At 43.8% G+C, this 19,187-nt stretch overlaps 1 protein-coding gene across 1 annotated transcript in view; it reads right to left on the bottom strand.

Annotated features, from left to right (window-relative positions):
• LOC124036640 overlaps positions 1–19,187 on the bottom strand; it is a 176,179-nt gene that overhangs the window by 84,494 nt on the left and 72,498 nt on the right. Inside the window, exons 4-9 of the mRNA XM_046351462.1 lie at positions 16,153–16,196; positions 15,896–15,971; positions 15,411–15,416; positions 12,794–12,862; positions 11,037–11,256; positions 6,243–6,470 (exon numbers count right to left, since the gene is read on the bottom strand). Coding sequence (XP_046207418.1) covers positions 6,243–6,470; positions 11,037–11,256; positions 12,794–12,862; positions 15,411–15,416; positions 15,896–15,971; positions 16,153–16,196 — 643 coding nt within the window. The remainder of the gene's footprint in view (positions 1–6,242; positions 6,471–11,036; positions 11,257–12,793; positions 12,863–15,410; positions 15,417–15,895; positions 15,972–16,152; positions 16,197–19,187) is intronic.

Here is a 19,187-nt window from a genome sequence, read left to right as displayed (position 1 = left end):
AGTTATACAACAGAAAGGGGGATACCTAGTCAGTTATACAACAGAAAGGAAAGGGGGATACCTAGTCAGTTATACAACAGAAAGGAAAGGGGGATACCTAGTCAGTTGTACAACAGAAAGGAAAGGGGGATATCTAGTCAGTTGTACAACAGAACAGAAAGGGGGATACCTAGTCAGTTATACAACAGAAAGGAAAGGGGGATACCTAGTCAGTTATACAACAGAAAGGAAAGGGGGATACCTAGTCAGTTATACAACAGAAAGGAAAGGGGGTACCTAGTCAGTTATACAACAGAAAGGAAAGGGGGATACCTAGTCAGTTATACAACAGAAAGGGGGATACCTAGTCAGTTGTACAACAGAAAGGGGGATACCTAGTCAGTTATACAACAGAAAGGAAAGGGGGATACCTAGTCAGTTATACAACAGAAAGGGGGATACCTAGTCAGTTATACAACAGAAAGGGGGATACCTAGTCAGTTATACAACAGAAAGGAAAGGGGGATACCTAGTCAGTTATACAACAGAAAGGAAAGGGGGATACCTAGTCAGTTGTACAACAGAAAGGAAAGGGGGATACCTAGTCAGTTGTACAACAGAAAGGGGGATACCTAGTCAGTTATACAACAGAAAGGAAAGGGGGATACCTAGTCAGTTATACAACAGAAAGGAAAGGGGGATACCTAGTCAGTTATACAACAGAAAGGAAAGGGGGGTACCTAGTCAGTTATACAACAGAAAGGAAAGGGGGGGATACCTAGTCAGTTGTACAACAGAAAGGGGGATACCTAGTCAGTTATACAACAGAAAGGAAAGGGGGATACCTAGTCAGTTATACAACTGAAAGGAAAGGGGGATACCTAGTCAGTTATACAACAGAAAGGGGGATACCTAGTCAGTTATACAACAGAAAGGGGGATACCTAGTCAGTTATACAACAGAAAGGAACCTAGTCAGTTATACAACAGAAAGGGGGATACCTAGTCAGTTATACAACAGAAATGGGGATACCTAGTCAGTTATACAACAGAAAGGAAAGGGGGATACCTAGTCAGTTATACAACAGAAAGGAAAGGGGGATATCTAGTCAGTTATACAACAGAAAGGAAAGGGGGATACCTAGTCAGTTATACAACAGAAAGGAAAGGGGGATACCTAGTCAGTTATACAACAGAAAGGAAAGGGGGATACCTAGTCAGTTATACAACAGAAAGGAAAGGGGATACCTAGTCAGTTATACAACAGAAAGGAAAGGGGGATACCTAGTCAGTTATACAACAGAAAGGGGGATACCTAGTCAGTTATACAACAGAAAGGGGGATACCTAGTCAGTTATACAACAGAAACGAAAGGGGGATATCTAGTCAGTTATACAACAGAAAGGAAAGGGGGATACCTAGTCAGTTATACAACAGAAAGGAAAGGGGGATACCTAGTCAGTTATACAACAGAAAGGAAAGGGGGATACCTAGTCAGTTATACAACAGAAAGGAAAGGGGGATACCTAGTCAGTTATACAACAGAAAGGAAAGGGGGATACCTAGTCAGTTATACAACAGAAAGGAAAGGGGGATACCTAGTCAGTTATACAACAGAAAGGAAAGGGGATACCTAGTCAGTTATACAACAGAAATGGGTGCATACCTAGTCAGTTATACAACAGAAAGGGGGATACCTAGTCAGTTATACAACAGAAAGGAAAGGGGGATACCTAGTCAGTTATACAACAGAAAGGAAAGGGGGATACCTAATGTCAGTTGTACAACAGAAAGGAAAGGGGTACCTAGTCAGTTATACAACAGAACAGAAAGGGGGATACCTAGTCAGTTATACAACAGAAAGGAAAGGGGGATACCTAGTCAGTTATACAACAGAAAGTGGGATACCTAGTCAGTTATACAACAGAAAGGAAAGGGGGATACCTAGTCAGTTATACAACAGAAAGGGGGATACCTAGTCAGTTATACAACAGAAAGGGGGATACCTAGTCAGTTATACAACAGAAAGGAAAGGGGATACCTTAGTCAGTTGTACAACAGAAAGGGGTACCTAGTCAGTTATACAACAGAAAGGAAAGGGGATACCTAGTCAGTTAAACAACAGAAAGGAAAGGGGGATACCTAGTCAGTTATACAACAGAAAGGAAAGGGGGATACCTAGTCAGTTAAACAACAGAAAGGGGGATACATCAGTTATACAACAGAAAGGAAAGGGGGATACTAGTCAGTTGTACAACAGAAAGGAAAGGGGGATACCTAGTCAGTTGAACAACAGAAAGGGGGATACCTAATGTCAGTTATACAACAGAAAGGAAAGGGGGATACTAGTCAGTTATACAACAGAAAGGAAAGGGGGATACCTAGTCAGTTATACAACAGAAAGGAAAGGGGGATACCTAGTCAGTTGTACAACAGAAAGTCTTAATGTTACCTGTCAGTTGTACAACAGAAAGGAAGTGGTGTATACCTTAATGTTAGTTGTACAACAGAAAGGAAAGGGGTGATACCTGTCAATGTTATACAACAGAAAGGAAAGTGGTGAAACTGGTTAATTTAGGAAACTTATTATTAGTTTAGTTTGGTTTAATTAGTTCTTAATGTTAGTTTGACCCGCATTGCCCTTGTTTTGTGGTGATTGTCTTTTGTTATGTGTGCATGTTAGGTAGTGGTGTACTGTCTTAATGTTATGTGTGCATGTTAGGTAGTGGTGTACTGTCTTAATGTTATGTGTGTGCATGTTAGGTAGTGGTGTACTGTCTTAATGTTATGTGTGCATGTTAGGTAGTGGTAGATTGTCTTAATGTTATGTGTGCATGTTAGGTAGTGGTGTACTGTCTTAATGTTATGTGTGCATGTTAGGTAGTGGTGTACTGTCTTAATGTTATGTGTGCATGTTAGGTAGTGGTGTACTGTCTTAATGTTATGTGTGCATGTTAGGTAGTGGTAGATTGTCTTAATGTTATGTGTGCATGTTAGGTAGTGGTAGATTGTCTTAATGTTATGTGTGCATGTTAGGTAGTGGTAGATTGTCTTAATGTTATGTGTGCATGTTAGGTAGTGGTAGATTATCTTAATGTTATGTGTGCATGTTAGGTAGTGGTGTACTGTCTTAATGTTATGTGTGCATGTTAGGTATTGGTGTATTGTCTTAATGTTATGTGTGCATGTTAGGTAGTGGTGTATTGTCTTAATGTTATGTGTGCATGTTAGGTAGTGGTAGATTGTCTTAATGTTATGTGTGCATGTTAGGTAGTGGTGTATTGTCTTAATGTTATGTGTGCATGTTAGGTAGTGGTAGATTGTCTTAATGTTATGTGTGCATGTTAGGTAGTGGTGTATTGTCTTAATGTTATGTGTGCATGTTAGGTAGTGGTGTACTGTCTTAATGCTTAGATTGTCTTAATGTTATGTGTGCATGTTAGGTAGTGGTTACTGTCTTAATGTTTCGTGTGCATGTTAGGTAGTGGTAGATTGTCTTAATGTTATGTGTGCATGTTAGGTAGTGGTGGATTGTCTTAATGTTATGTGTGCATGTTAGGTAGTGGTGTACTGTCTTAATGTTATGTGTGCATGTTAGGTAGTGGTGTACTGTCTTAATGTTATGTGTGCATGTTAGGTAGTGGTGTACTGTCTTAATGTTATGTGTGAATGTTAGGTAGTGGTGTACTGTCTTAATGTTATGTCCCAGTGCATGTTAGGTAGTGGTGTACTGTCTTAATGTTATGTGTGCATGTTAGGTAGTGGTGTACTGTCTTAATGTTATGTGTGCATGTTAGGTGGTGGTAGATTGTCTTAATGTTATGTGTGCATGTTAGGTAGTGTGTACTGTCTTAATGTTTCTGTGCATGTTAGGTAGTGGTGTACTGTCTTAATGTTATGTGTGCATGTTAGGTAGTGGTGTATTGTCTTAATGTTATGTGTGCATGTTAGGTAGTGGTAGATTGTCTTAATGTTATGTGTGCATGTTAGGTAGTGGTGTACTGTCTTAATGTTTCGTGTGCATGTTAGGTATTGGTGAATTTTCTTTCCTTTACTTGACACCCTGTGGTTTTTGGGTTGTCTTGTATAGTTGTCCTGCGCCCTGTATTGTGTTGGGCTTATTATTACTGTGTGCAAGAGTAAAGCACTTTACTCCGTTACTCTCTCTCTCTCTGCGTCTGATTCCTGCACCCACCGAGTCCCGCTGGATAACAAAAAGTGGGCAGCTTGCCTGGCTGTTTTCTTTTCTCCACCTACGTAAAAGTCAAATACAAATTCACTATAACTGTAGGCTAACTGTATTTTTAATTAAATTGTTACCATTGTTTAACTAGGCAAGTCAGTTAAGAACGAATTCTTATTTTCAATGACAGCCTACCAGGGAACAGTGGGTTAACTGCCTTGTCCAGGGGGCAGAACGAGAGATTTGTACCTTGTCAGCTCAGGGATTCGATCCAGCAACTTTTTTGATTGCTGGCCCAACGCTCTAACAACTAGGCTACAAGCTGCCCTGCACAATCAATGAACCAACAGCATCTCCTAGGGCTAAGTTCTGTCCCAGACTCACGGATATACATGTTGGAGCATGGCATAAGGTAACCAGTCCATCCAGTATGCGTTATACTACAGTCCACACTCAAAGGCGATAACTCAAATGTGTTTAATTTTGGAGTATAGGCTAGACCAATTATGTTGCGAAGACATCTTAAATCAGTGTTGTTTTATATTTTTCTGCCATGTGTAATATGTGGTGGGCTATGAATTGTATAACAGCACAATCATCATTTTAATTCAGTCAACAAACAAACAAAAATGGGGGAGGGTAGGGCTCATAAGCCTATGTGTATAGATAAGCCCTAATATGCATATGGAAAGCGCTGTCCATTTCGTTGTGTTAGGCTTGAACCAACATCTACCACGACCATAGTTTCAACCTGTTGTTGAACTTTCTTCAAAACATTTATTTTAGAGTGTTGCAGTGTGGTAGGTTGCAGAGTGCTGCGACCATGTTTTATGCTCAGTTTCAACCTGTTGTTGAACTTTCTTCAAAACATTTATTTTAGAGTGTTGCAGTGTGGTAGATTGTTGCAGTGCGGTGTGGTAGAGTGTTGCAGTGTGGTAGAGTGTTGCAGTGTGGTGTGGTAGAGTGTTGCGGTGTGGTAGAGTGTTGCAGTGCGGTGTGGTAGAGTGTTGCAGTGCGGTGTGGTACAGTGTTGCAGTGCGGGGTGGTAGAGTGCTGCGGTGTGGTAGAGTGTTGCAGTGCGGTAGAGTGCTGCGGTGTGGTAGAGTATTGCAGTGCGGTGTGGTAGAGTGTTGCAGTGCGGTGTGGTAGAGTGTTACAGTGCGGTGTGGTAGAGTGTTGCAGTGCGGTGTGGTAGAGTGTTGCAGTGTGGTAGAGTGTTGCGGTGTGGTAGAGTGTTGCGGTGTGGTAGAGTGTTGCAGTGCGGTGTGGTAGAGTGCTGCGGTGTGGCAGAGTATTGCAGTGCGGTGTGGTAGAGTGTTGCGGTGTGGTAGAGTGTTGCAGTGCGGTGTGGTAGAGTGCTGCGGTGTGGCAGAGTATTGCAGTGCGGTGTGGTAGAGTGCTGCAGTGGAGTGTGGTAGAGTGTTGCAGTGCGGTGTGGTAGAGTGTTGCAGTGCGGTGTGGTAGAGTGTTGCAGTGCAGTGTGGTAGAGTGTTGCGGTGTGGTAGAGTGTTGCGGTGTGGTAGAGTGTTGCAGTGCGGTGTGGTAGAGTGCTGCGGTGTGGCAGAGTATTGCAGTGCGGTGTGGTAGAGTGCTGCAGTGGAGTGTGGTAGAGTGTTGCAGTGCGGTGTGGTAGAGTGTTGCAGTGGGGTGTGGTAGAGTGTTGCAGTGCGGTGTGGTAGAGTGTTGCAGTGCGGTGTGGTAGAGTGTTGCAGTGTGGTAGAGTGCTGCGGTGTGGGGGGGGGGCTTGGGCTCTCCGTGTTGCGGTGTGGTAGAGTGCTGCGGTGTGGTAGTGTTGCGGTGTGGTAGAGTGTTGCAGTGTGGTAGAGTGCTGCGGTGTGGTAGAGTGTTGCAGTGCGGTGTGGTAGAGTGTTGCAGTGCGGTGTGGTAGAGTGTTGCAGTGCGGTGTGGTAGAGTGTTGCAGTGCGGTGTGGTAGAGTGTTGCAGTGCGGTGTGGTAGAGTGTTGCAGTGCGGTGTGGTAGAGTGTTGTGGTGCGGTGTGGTAGAGTGTTGCAGTGCGGTGTGGTAGAGTGTTGCAGTGCGGTGTGGTAGAGTGTTGCAGTGCGGTGTGGTACAGTACGTACCTGTGATGGTGATCTTGGCAGACCACTTGGAGGTTCCGTCTAACACACTCTGTTTTATGGTCTTCATCTGCTGCGCATGGAGCAGCTTAGTGACGGCAAACACAGCCCTGATCTCGTCAAAGATCTCCGGCTTGTTCCTCTCCCTGATCTTCATCCTGTCCTTCATGGCTGTGATGATATGCTGGGTCCGGTCCTCTGCTCCCGTCTTAGAGCTCTTCTCAGCCGCCCCTGGAGAGAGGGAAGGAGAAAGGGGAGGAGAAAGGGGAGGAGAGAAGGGAGGAGAAAATTGAAAAGGAGAGGGAGATTTACACTAGCAACGGTAATCAAAATAGTTATATTAAATGCAACAGTTGGACAATATAATACTACAACGAATAATAATAATGATACTACTACTACTACTACTAATAATAATAATAATAATAATAATACTGATAATACTACTACTACTACTAATAATAATACTGATAATACTAATAATACTACTACTAATAATACTACTACTACTACTACTAATAATAATAATAATAATAATACTGATAATACTACTACTACTACTAATAATAATACTGATAATACTACTACTAATAATACTACTACTACTACTAATAATAATACTGATAATACTAATAATACTACTACTAATAATACTACTACTACTACTACTACTAATAATAATAATAATAGTACTACTAATAATCCTAAGAATAATGATAATAATAATAATAATAATGCTACTAATAATGCTATCGCTAATAATAATACTGATAATACCTCTAATAATAGTACCACTAATAACAATAATGATACTACTACTACTAATAATAATAATAATACTAATAATACTAATAATAATACTGATAATACTACTAATAACAATCATAATACTAATACTACCAATAATAATCATGATAATACTAATAATACTGATAATAATAACAATAGTGGTAATATTAATACTACTACTAATACTATTACCATGATAATAATAATAATAATAATGATAATACCACTACACATAATGGTAGTACTAATACTACTGCTAAAAATAATAACAATACTACTACTAATAATTATAGTAACAATACTACTAATAATACTGATAATAACAATACTACTAATAATAATGATAATAACAATACTACTACTAATGATGATAATAACAATTCTACTACTAATAATTATAGTAACAATACTACTAATAATAATGATAATAACAATACTACTAATAATAATGATAATAACAATACTACTACGAATAATGATAATAACAATACGACTAATAATGATAATAACAATACTACTAATAATAATTATAATAACAATACTACTAATAATTATAATAACAATACTACTACTAATAATAATGATAATAACAATACTACTAATAATTATAATAACAATACTACTAATAATAATTATAATAACAATACTACTAATAATTATAATAACAATACTACTAATAATTATAATAACAATACTACTAATAATACTTATAATAGCAATACTAATAATAATAATAATAATAACAATACTACTATTGTCACGCCTTGGTCATTGTATCTTGTGTTTTTGTTATATGTTTGGGTAGGCCAGGGTGTGACATGGGTTTATATGTTGTATTTCGTATTGGGGTTTGTATTAATTGGGAGTGTGTATTAGTAGGGGTGTGTCTAGTTAGGCTTGGCTGCCTGAGGCGATTCCTAATTGGAGTCAGCTGATTCTAGTTGTCTCGGATTGGGAACCGTATTTAGGTAGCTTGAGTGTGCGTTGTATTTCGTGGGCGATTGTACCTGTCTCTGTGTTTGTCACCAGATAGGCTGTATTAGTTTCACTCATTTTGTTGTTTTCGTATTTTCAGTTATTTCATGTACCGCTATTTTCTTCATTTAAAGTCATGAGTAACCTACACGCTGCATTTCGGTCTGACTCTCTACAAACAACAGAGGAACAACATTACAGAATCACCCACCATTCACAGACCGAGCAGCGTGTGAACTGGCAGGAGCTAAAGGAGGACGATATGGACGGCAGAAGCAGGGATTATACGACGTGGGAAGAAATCGACAGGTGGGCGGCTGACCCAGAGCGAGTGCAGGAGCCCGCCTGGGATTCCCTACAGCAATGCGAAGAGGGCTATACACGTATGGAATCGAGAAGGAAAGCATTGCTATACAGAGCGAAAACCGTAGGTAACAGGGGAAAGCGCAGAGAGAGAGTGGCAGAGTCAGGAGTCAGACCTGAGCCTACTCTCCCTGTTAATTGTGAGGAGCAGCAATATGAGGACTTCTGGTCTTGGGAGATGATATTAGACGGAAAAGGACCCTGGGCGCAGCCGGGAGAATATCGCCATTCCAAGGAGGAAATTGAAGTAGCTAAAGCGGAGAGGCGCGAGTATGAGGAGGCAGCACTGCGACGCGGTTGGAAACCGGAAAGTCACCCCCCAAAAAAATTTGGGGGGGGCTAAAAGGGAGAATAGTTATGCCAGGTAGGAAACCTGCGCATACTCCCTGTGCTCACCGTTGGGCTAGAGAGACCGGGCAGGCACCGTGTTATGCTATGGAGCACACGGTGTTTCCAGTGCGGGTGCAGAGCCAGCTGCGGCACATACCAGCCCTTCCTATTGGCCGGGCTAGAGTGGGCATTGAGCCAGGTAAGCTTGGGCAGGCTCGGTGCTCAAGAGCTCCAGTGCACCTGCACGGTCCGATCTATCCAGAGCCACCTCCACACACCAGTCCTCCGGTAGCAGCTCCCAGCACCAGGCTTCCTGTGCGTGTCCTCGATCCAGTACCACCAGTTCCAGCACCACGCACCAGGCCTCCAGTGCGCCTCGCCTGTTCAGCGCAGCCAGCGCTTTTCTCCTCTCCTGCGCTGTCGGTGTCTCCCGCCTGTTTAGCACAGCCAGAGCCTTTCTTCTCTCCTGCGCTGACGGAGTCTCCCGTCTGCCCAGCGCCGCCAGTGCCGCCAGTCTGCCCAGCTCCGCCAGTGCTCCCAGTCTGCCCAGCGCCGCCAGTGCTCCCAGTCTGCCCAGCGCCGCCAGTGCTCCCAGTCTGCCCAGCGCCGCCACTGCTCCCAGTCTGCCCAGCGCCGCCAGTGCTCCCAGTCTGCCCAGCGCCCCCCGCCAGTGCTCCCAGTCTGCCCAGCACCGCCAGTGCTCCAAGTCTGCCCAGCGCCGCCAGTGCCGCCAGTCAGCCCAGCGCCGCCAGACAACCAGTCTCTTCCAGATCTGCCAGACAACCAGTCTCTTCCAGATCTGCCAGACAACCAGTCTCTTCCAGATCTGCCAGACAACCAGTCTCTTCCAGATGTGCCCGACAACCAGTCTCTTCCAGATGTGCCCGACAACCAGTCTCTTCCAGATCTGCCAGACAACCAGAATCTTCCAGATCTGCTTGTCAACCTGAATCTTCCAGTTCCGCCAGCCAGCCAGGATTTACCGGAGCCTACTACCTTCCTGAGCTTCATCTCAGTACTGGGCTTCCTCTCAGTACTGGGCTTCCTCTCAGTACTGGGCTTCCTCTCAGTACTGGGCTTCCCCTCAGTCCCGGGCTGCCCCTCAGTCCCGGGCTGCCCCTGTCCCGGGCTGCCCCTCTGTCCTGAGATGCCCCTCTGTCCTGAGATGCCTCTCTGTCCTGAGATGCCCCTCTGTCCCGAGCTGCCCCTCTGTCCCGAGCTGCCCCTCTGTCCCGAGCTGCCCCTCTGTCCCGAGCTGCCCCTCAGTCCCGAGATGCCCCTCAGTCACGAGCTGCTCCTCAGTTATGTGGGGATCTGGGTGAGGACTATTAGGCCATGGTCGGCGGAGAGGGTGGATTATCCCAGGACGTGAAGGGGAGGAACAAGGACATTTATGGAGTGGGGTCCACGTCCCGAGCCAGAACCGCCACCATGGACAGAGGCTCACCCGGACCCTGCCTATGCTTTTGAGGTGCGTCCGGGAGTCCGCACCTTAGGGGGGTTCTGTCACGCCTTGGTCATTGTATTTTGTGTTTTTGTTATATGTTTGGGTAGGCCAGGGTGTGACATGGGTTTATATGTTGTTTTTGTGTTGGGGTTTGTATTATTTGGGATCGCGGCTGATTAGGGGTGTTTTTAGGCTAGGCTGCCTGAGGCGATTCCCAATCAGAGTCAGGTGCTTATCGTTGTCTCTGATTGGGAACCGTATTTAGGGAGCCATAGTTCGGTGCGGCAGCGTAGCCTAGTGGTTAGAGTGTTGGACTAGTAACCGGAAGGTTGCGAGTTCAAACCCCCGAGCTGTCGTTCTGCCCCTGAACAGGCAGTTAACCCACTGTTCCCAGGCCGTCATTGAAAATAAGAATATGTTCTTAACTGACTTGCCTGGTTAAATAAACGTTAAAAAAATAAAATATAAATAAATAGTTTCGCTTTGTGTTTTGTGGGTGTTTGTTCCTGTCTTTGTGTAGTATTCACCAGATAGGCTGTAATAAGTTTCACGTTCCGTTTGTTGTTTTCGTTTTATAAGTTATTTCATGTACCTTGATTCATTTCATTAAAGTCATGAGTAACCAACACGCAGCATTTCGGTACGACTCTCTTCCTTCAACAGACGAACTCCGTTACATCCAGAGAGATTTGATTGATTTAACAATCAATCCAGAGAGATTTAAGTGACACCCCTCAAACACAGGAAATAGATATCTGAAAAAGACAGATCCTCAGGTGGGAGGGGCATGCACGTTGCGAGTTACACAAGAAAAGGTACAATTGAACGTCCTCAGCATTTCAACCCCCTCTTTCCTCCCATTTTTACTAGCCCTTATCTTCTCCTCTACTCACTCTGCAGACAGTCAGCGTTGAGCAGCTCCTGGCACTTCTCGTGAACTTTGACCCCACACTCAGCACACCTCATGCCCTGGCGGGCGATGCCCCACAGCAGTCCCTCACACTCATAGCAGTAGGTGGGTGTGGAGGCGGTCCACACCTGGAAGGCATGGGGCGTGGTGCAGGAGATGGGGTAGATCAGAGCCTGCAGGGTTTTCTTATACACGTGGTTCTTCTGTAGGAGAAGAGAGAGGGAGGGGAAGACAGAGATAGATAGAGGGACAGAGAGAAAGATAGATAGGAAGAGAGGAGGAGAGAGAGGTAGAGGGATAGAGAGAAAGATAGATAGGAAGAGGGAGAGAGGAGGAAAGAGAGGTAGAGGGACAGAGAGAAAGATAGATAGGAAGAGAGGAGGAGAGAGAGGTAGAGGGACAGAGAGAAAGATAGATAGGAAGAGAGGAGGAGAGAGAGGTAGAGGGACAGAGAGAAAGATAGATAGGAAGAGGGAGAGAGGAGGAAAGATAGATAGAGGGACAGAGAGAAAGATAGATAGGAAGAGGGAGAGAGGAGGAGAGAGAGGTAGAGGGACAGAGAGAAATGTAGATAGGAAGAGGGAGAGAGGAGGTAAGAAGTAGAGAAGAACAGAAAACATATCAAGATTGAAAGGGAGGGGAAGAGATAGGAGAGAAAGAGAGAGGGTAACAGACAAACCGTAGGCTGAGGTATGAACACTCACAGGGGAACTCAACCTTATGTTTGTTTGTTTGGTTACAACTGGAACGTTACAAAAGATATGAGTCACCATCAGCCATCATTTCTTCTCAGAATGTGACAGGGATATGGGGTCAGGGAGAGAGGTAGGGAGAGGGAGCGAGGCACGGAAAGGGGGAGAGGAAGAGGGGGAGGGAGGGAGAGCGGTAGGGAGAGGGGTGGAGTGAGACGGTGAGAGGGATAAGGGAGAGGGTTAAGGGGGATAGGTAGGGGGAGAGGTAGAGGGAGAGAGGGATAAGGGGGATAGGTAGGAGGAGAGGTAGAGGGAGAGAGGGATAAGGGAGAGAGGGATAAGGGGGATAGGTAGGAGGGGAGGTAGAGGGAGAGAGGGATAAGGGGGATAGGTAGGAGGAGACGTAGAGGGAGAGAGGGATAAGGGGGAAAGGTAGTGGGAGAGGGGGAGAGGGATCTGGGGGATAGTTAGGGGAGAGAGGGATAATGGGGAGAGGGAGAGAGGGATAAGGGGGAGAGGGAAAGAGGGAAAAAGGGATAAGGGGGATAGGTAGGGGGAGAGGGAGAGGGGAATAAGGGGGAGAGGGAGAGAGGGTTAAGGGGGAGAGGGAGAGGGATAAGGGGGATAGGTAGGGAGAGAGGGATAAGTGAGAGAGGGATACAGGAAAGGAAGAAGGAGGTAGGGAGAGGCGGAGAGGGAGAAGGAGAGGTAGGGAGAGGGATAATGAGAGTTAGGGAGAGGGGGAGAGGGATAAGGGAAGAAGGTAGGGAGAGAGATAGGGAGAAGGGGAGGGGGAGGGGGAGAAGGAGTGGTAGGGAGAGGTAGAAGGGGAGAGGTAGCGAGAGGAGGAGAGGGAGAAGGGGGAGAGGGGATTAAGAGAGAGGCAGCGAGGTAGGGAGAGCGAGAGAAAGAAAGAAGGAGAGTATTGTACCAGAGAAAGCCACACTAAGCTATTTATAAAGTCACACAGACCAGCGCTTCACACAAAATGACCAAGGAAAGGTCAGACTGAATAGATTAACAAGTGGTGAACGGTGTGTCCTCTCACCAGCTCCTGGTCCTTCTGGGACGTCTTTGTAGCCATGGAGAGCCCTGCCTTCCTGGCCTGCAACATGGACTGAGAGAGAGAGAGAGAGAGAGAGAGAGAGAGAGAGAGAGAGAGAGAGAGAGAGAGAGAGAGAGAGAGAGAGAGAGAGAGAGAGAGAGAGAGAGAGAGAGAGAGAGAGAGAGAGAGAGAGAGAGAGAGAGAGAGAGAGAGAGAGAGAGAGAGAGAGAGAGAGAGAGAGAGAGAGAGAGAGAGAGAGAGAGAGAGAGAGAGAGAGAGAGAGAGAGAGAGAGAGAGAGAGAGAGAGAGAGAGAGAGAGAGAGAGAGAGAGAGAGAGAGAGAGAGAGAGAGAGAGAGAGAGAGAGGGAGAGAGAGAGAGAAAGAGAGAGAGGAGAGAGAGAGAGAGAGAGGGAGGGAGAGAGAGAGAGAGGGAGGGAGAGAGAGAGAGAGAGAGGAGGAGAGAGAGAGAGAGAGAGAGAGAGAGAGAGAGAGAGAGAGAGAGAGAGAGAGAGAGAGAGAGAGAGAGAGAGAGAGAGAGAGAGAGAGAGAGAGAGAGAGAGAGAGAAGATTGAAAAGATTGAAGATTGAGGTCAGAAGAGAGGTTTATTATCTACAAATACAATAACTGTGGTTTAGTTCACACTCAGACATATAATATATGTGTGAACAGGGATAAGGTTTCTTAGCCTGGCAACCAGTTTTCGTTCCACAAGCTAATCAATGTCGTTAGCCATTTCCCGCTAAATGGCAAAAATGCCCTCGAATGCTCTGAAGAGAAAAACAAGATAAACAAAACAAAACAAAACAAAACTCCACTCTGCAAGAGGTGTCTTTTTGTTTAGTCACAGAGATGGAAAGGGTTATAATGTGTGTGGTGTAATTTGTTGTGAAGTAGATGGATGTTTTCTCCTGTTTCGACAACTACAGTAAGGACCTGGTGGAGTGGCATAAACAGTCACTAAACCACATAGGTTTAGCCTACATAGCCTACAGTAGTTTAGCCTACAGTAGTTTAGCCTACATAGTTTAGCCTACAGTAGTTTAGCCTACATAGCCTACAGTAGTTTAGCCTACATAGCCTACAGTAGTTTATCCTACATAGCCTACAGTAGTTTAGCCTATGTAGCCTACAGTAGTTTAGCCTACATAGCCTACAGTAGTTTAGTCTACATAGCCTACAGTAGTTTAGCCTACAGTAGTTTAGCCTACATAGCCTACAGTAGTTTAGTCTACATAGCCTACAGTAGTTTAGCCTACAGTAGTTTAGCCTACATAGCCTACAGTAGTTTAGCCTAGATAGCCTACAGTAGTTTAGCCTACAGTAGTTTAGCCTACAGTAGTTTAGCCTACATAGCCTACAGTAGTTTAGCCTACATAGCCTACAGTAGATTAGCCTACATAGCCTACAGTAGATTAGCCTACATAGCCTACAGTAGTTTAGCCTACATAGCCTACAGTAGTTTAGACTACATAGCCTACAGTAGTTTAGCATACATTGCCTACAGTAGTTTAGCCTACATAGCCTACAGTAGTTTAACCTACATAGGCTACAGTAGTTTAGTCTACATAGCATACAGTAGTTTAGCCTACAGTACTTTAGCCTACATAGCCTACAGTAGTTTAGCCTACAGTAGTTTAACCTACATTGCCTACAGTAGTTTATCCTACATAGCCTACAGTAGTTTAGCCTACATAGCCTACAGTAGTTTAGTCTACAGTAGTTTAGTCTACATAGCCTACAGTAGTTTAGCCTACAGTAGTTTAGCCTACAGTAGATTAGCCTACATAGCCTACATTAGATTAGCCTACATAGGCTACAGTAGTTTAGCATACATAGCCTACAGTAGTTTAGTCTACAGTAGTTTAGTCTACAGTAGTTTAGCCTACAGTAGATTAGCCTACATAGCCTACAGTAGTTTAGCATACATAGCCTACAGTAGTTTAGTCTACAGTAGTTTAGTCTACAGTAGTTTAGCCTACAGTAGATTAGCCTACATAGCCTACAATAGTTTAGCCTACAGTAGTTTAGCCTACACAGCATACAGTAGATTAGCCTACAGTAGATTAGCCTACATAGCCTACAGTAGTTTAGCCTACATAGCCTACAGTAGTTTTGCCTGCAGTAGTTTAGCATACATAGTCTACAGTAGTTTAGCCTACATAGCCTAAAGTAGTTTAGCATACATAGTCTACAGTAGTTTAGCCTACATAGCCTACAGTAGATTAGCCTACAGTAGTTTAGTCTACAGTAGATTAGTCTACATAGCCTACAGTAGTTTAGCATACATAGTCTACAGTAGTTTAGCCTACATAGCCTACAGTAGATTAGCCTACACAGCCTACAGTAGTTTAGTCTACAGTAGATTCGCCTACATAGCCTACAGTAGTTTAGTCTACAGTAGTTTAGCCTACATAGCCTACAGTAGTTTAGTCAACAGTAGTTTAGCCTACATTTCCTACCGTAGTTTAGTCTACAGTAATTTAGCCTACGGTAGTTTCTCTATGGACTTTAGTGTTGACCTCGGGGGGTGAAACTGTTCGTCACAACGTGGATGCTGTCGACTTGCTGTTGTCAGCGTGTGTGTGTGAGGCTGTGTTGCGCTCGCTGTCAGACACTTACCATTGCCTGAGGGAAGACAGTGACAGGGGCAGGACGAGAAAGAACAAGACATAATCAAGGTTAGAGCGTCACAAGAAGACGGGTGTTCCTCAGAGAGGAGCTCTCCCACATCAAACACTTCAAACACAGTCAGACGTCGCTCTGCTCTGAGACACTTGAGGAGGAGAGAAACGTCAATGGATTTTCTTTAGTGACACGTAAATACAACACCATTTGGAAACAGAACGACCTTGAACCAAGTTTTTAAAATCTGCAAAGTGCAGGATAATGTGTACAAATACAGTACCCTGCTGTATCCAGCACCTTGAACAGGCTGCACTACTGTACACAGGCCTTGTAGTTCTTTAGGATTCTGCAATAGTATTTTCATTTGACTTTACAGAGGTCCGATTCATTTATGTAACCAAAGGTAAATCTTTATCTTGTCGTCTGCCTGAGGTACTGGGAGTTCAGAAGTCAAAGGTCAAGAGGTCAGAGAAACTCACCAGCTCGCTGACCAGGGGGATAGGCCGTCTCTTGCGGAGGTCAGGCATGCTGTCGATCCCAAAGGGCGTGGCGCCACTAAACGCACACACACAGAGTTCAAAACAAGATACAACAACGTACCAAATCTATTAGAGGTCATCATTGCTGGTGGTTGGACTCCAGTCCACTTGAATATGTACAGATCCACACAGAGAAAGACACACACAAAGACAGGACAGACGCACGCACACACGCAGACAGAGGCATTGTCACTGACCCAGGCTTGGCCCACGGATGCAGGCTGGGGTCTCCATCTCGGCTCTGTAATAGAGGTCAAAGGTCAGGCGTTTAGCCACTGAGACTGACAGTTCTCATAGAAGTTAAGATAATAGAACATGTACACATAATATGAGAAATAAAATCAAAGCAGAATCAGAGACAGAGAAAGAGGGGTTGGACGGGGTTGGTTGAGTTTCACTGAAGCCAGAGAGGATTTCCATCGGCGAAAACACACTGAAGGTTGGATGAGGGAGCATCATCAACAAAGAAACAAACTGACGGTTGGATGAGGGAGCATCATAAACAAAGAAACACACTGAAGGTTGGATGAGGGAGCATCATCAACAAACACACTGAAGGTTGGATGAGGGAGCATCATCAACAAAGAAACAAACTGAAGGTTGGATGAGGGAGCATCATAAACTGCACATGAAGAGGCACAGAACAGGGTACTGCTACCCACACACCCACCCACACATGCACTCACCCACCCACCCACCCAACCACCCACACATGCACACACCCAACCACCCACCCATGCACTCACCCACCCACCCACACATGCACACACCCAATCACTCACCCACCCACACATGCACTCACCCACCCACCCACACATGCACTCACCCACCCACCCACACATGCACTCACCCACCCACACATGCACTCACTCACCCACCCACACATGCACTCACCCACCCACCCACCCACACATGCACTCACCCACCCACACATGCACTCACTCACCCACCCACACATGCACTCACCCACCCACCCACACATGCACTCACTCACCCACCCACACATGCACTCACCCACCCACCCACACATGCACTCACCCACCCACACATGCACACACCCACACACACATGCACTCAGAAAGGCCAGAGCCTAGGAAGAAACCTAGAGAGGAACCAGGCTATGAGGGGTGGCCAGTCCTCTTCCAACTGAATTTCCTACATGGCTCTGACTCCGCATAACTATAAAAACTACCGCATTTACAGCAAAGCTTTGAAATGCACTACTGTTAAAGTGAAATCCCTGAGATAATATCTATATACTGAGATAATATCTATGTACTGAGATAATATCTATGTACTGAGATAATATCTATGTACTGAGATAATATCTATGTACTGAGATAATATCTATGTACTGAGATAATATCTATATACTGAGATAATATCTATGTACTGAGATAATATCTATGTACTGAGATAATATCTATGTACTGAGATAATATCTATATACTGAGATAATATCTATGTACTGAGATAATATCTATGTACTGAGATAATATCTATGTACTGAGATAATATCTATATACTGAGATAATATCTATATACTGAGATAATATCTATATACTGAGATAATATCTATATACTGAGATAATATCTATGTACTGAGATAATACCTATGTACTGAGATAATATCTATGTACTGAGATAATATCTATGTACTGAGATAATATCTATGTACTGAGATAATATCTATATACTGAGATAATATCTATATACTGAGATAATATCTATGTACTGAGATAATATCTATATACTGAGATAATATCTATATACTGAGATAATATCTATGTACTGAGATAATATCTATATACTGAGATAATATCTATATACTGAGATAATATCTATGTACTGAGATAATACCTATGTACTGAGATAATATCTATGTACTGAGATAATAAAGTACTGTGCTTTAAAGTTCCCTTTAACCCAATGAGTCGTGCCGCCGTAACGACGACACATTTTTTTTTGTCGCCTTCTAACCACTTTCAAACATTGTGTGTTTGACTTCTGAGCTGAGCGATGGCGGATCCCGAAGGGGCCCGTGCAGGTTTATATTACAAGAATGTCTGTAGAGTCTAAATGGTTTGAGCTACAAAACTATTCAAAGCTATCTATGAAAAGATAACCTATCACGAACACGCACATGTAAAAAATAAAATAAAAATAAAAAATCCTCACAAGCTACACAAGTGTCGATAGAAGGTAAGGGGTTCTTCTACATAAATCATAGGGAATCCCAGGTCATAGTGTCTATAATACTGTAAAGGGTTCTTCTATATAGATCATAGCGAATCCCAGGTCATAGTGTCTATAATACTGTAAAGGGTTCTTCTATATAGATCATAGGGAATCCCAGGTCATAGTGTCTATAATACTGTAAGGGGTTCTTCTATATAGATCATAGGGAATCCCAGGTCATAGTGTCTATAATACTGTAAGGGGTTCTTCTATATAGATCATAGGGAATCCCAGGTCATAGTGTCTATAATACTGTAAGGGGTTCTTCTATATAGATCATAGGGAATCCCAGGTCATAGTGTATATAATACTGTAAGGGGTTCTTCTATATAGATCATAGGGAATCCCAGGTCATAGTGTCTATAATACTGTAAGCGGTTCTTCTATATAGATCATAGGGAATCCCAGGTCATAGTGTATATAATACTGTAAGGGGTTCTTCTATATAGATCATAGGGAATCCCAGGTCATAGTGTCTATAATACTGTAAGGGGTTCTTCTATATAGATCATAGGGAATCCCAGGTAATAGTGTATATAATACTGTAAGGGGTTCTTCTATATAGATCATAGGGAATCCCAGGTCATAGTGTCTATAATACTGTAAGGGGTTCTTCTATATAGATCATAGGGAATCCCAGGTCATAGTGTATATAATACTGTAAGGGGTTCTTCTATATAGATCATAGGGAATCCCAGGTCATAGTGTCTATAATACTGTAAGGGGTTCTTCTATATAGATCATAGGGAATCCCATGTCATAGTGTCTATAATACTGTAAGGGGTTCTTCTATATAGATCATAGGGAATCCCAGGTCGTAGTGTCTATAATACTGTAAGGGGTTCTTCTATATAGATCATAGGGAATCCCAGGTCATAGTGTCTATAATACTGTAAGGGGTTCTTCTATATAGATCATAGGGAATCCCAGGTCGTAGTGTCTATAATACTGTAAGGGGTTCTTCTATATAGATCATAGGGAATCCCAGGTCAAA

This window comes from Oncorhynchus gorbuscha, linkage group LG05 (genome assembly GCF_021184085.1).
Source record: "Oncorhynchus gorbuscha isolate QuinsamMale2020 ecotype Even-year linkage group LG05, OgorEven_v1.0, whole genome shotgun sequence".
Lineage (NCBI taxonomy): Eukaryota > Metazoa > Chordata > Actinopteri > Salmoniformes > Salmonidae > Oncorhynchus > Oncorhynchus gorbuscha.
This window is presented reverse-complemented; position numbering and strand designations above follow the sequence as displayed.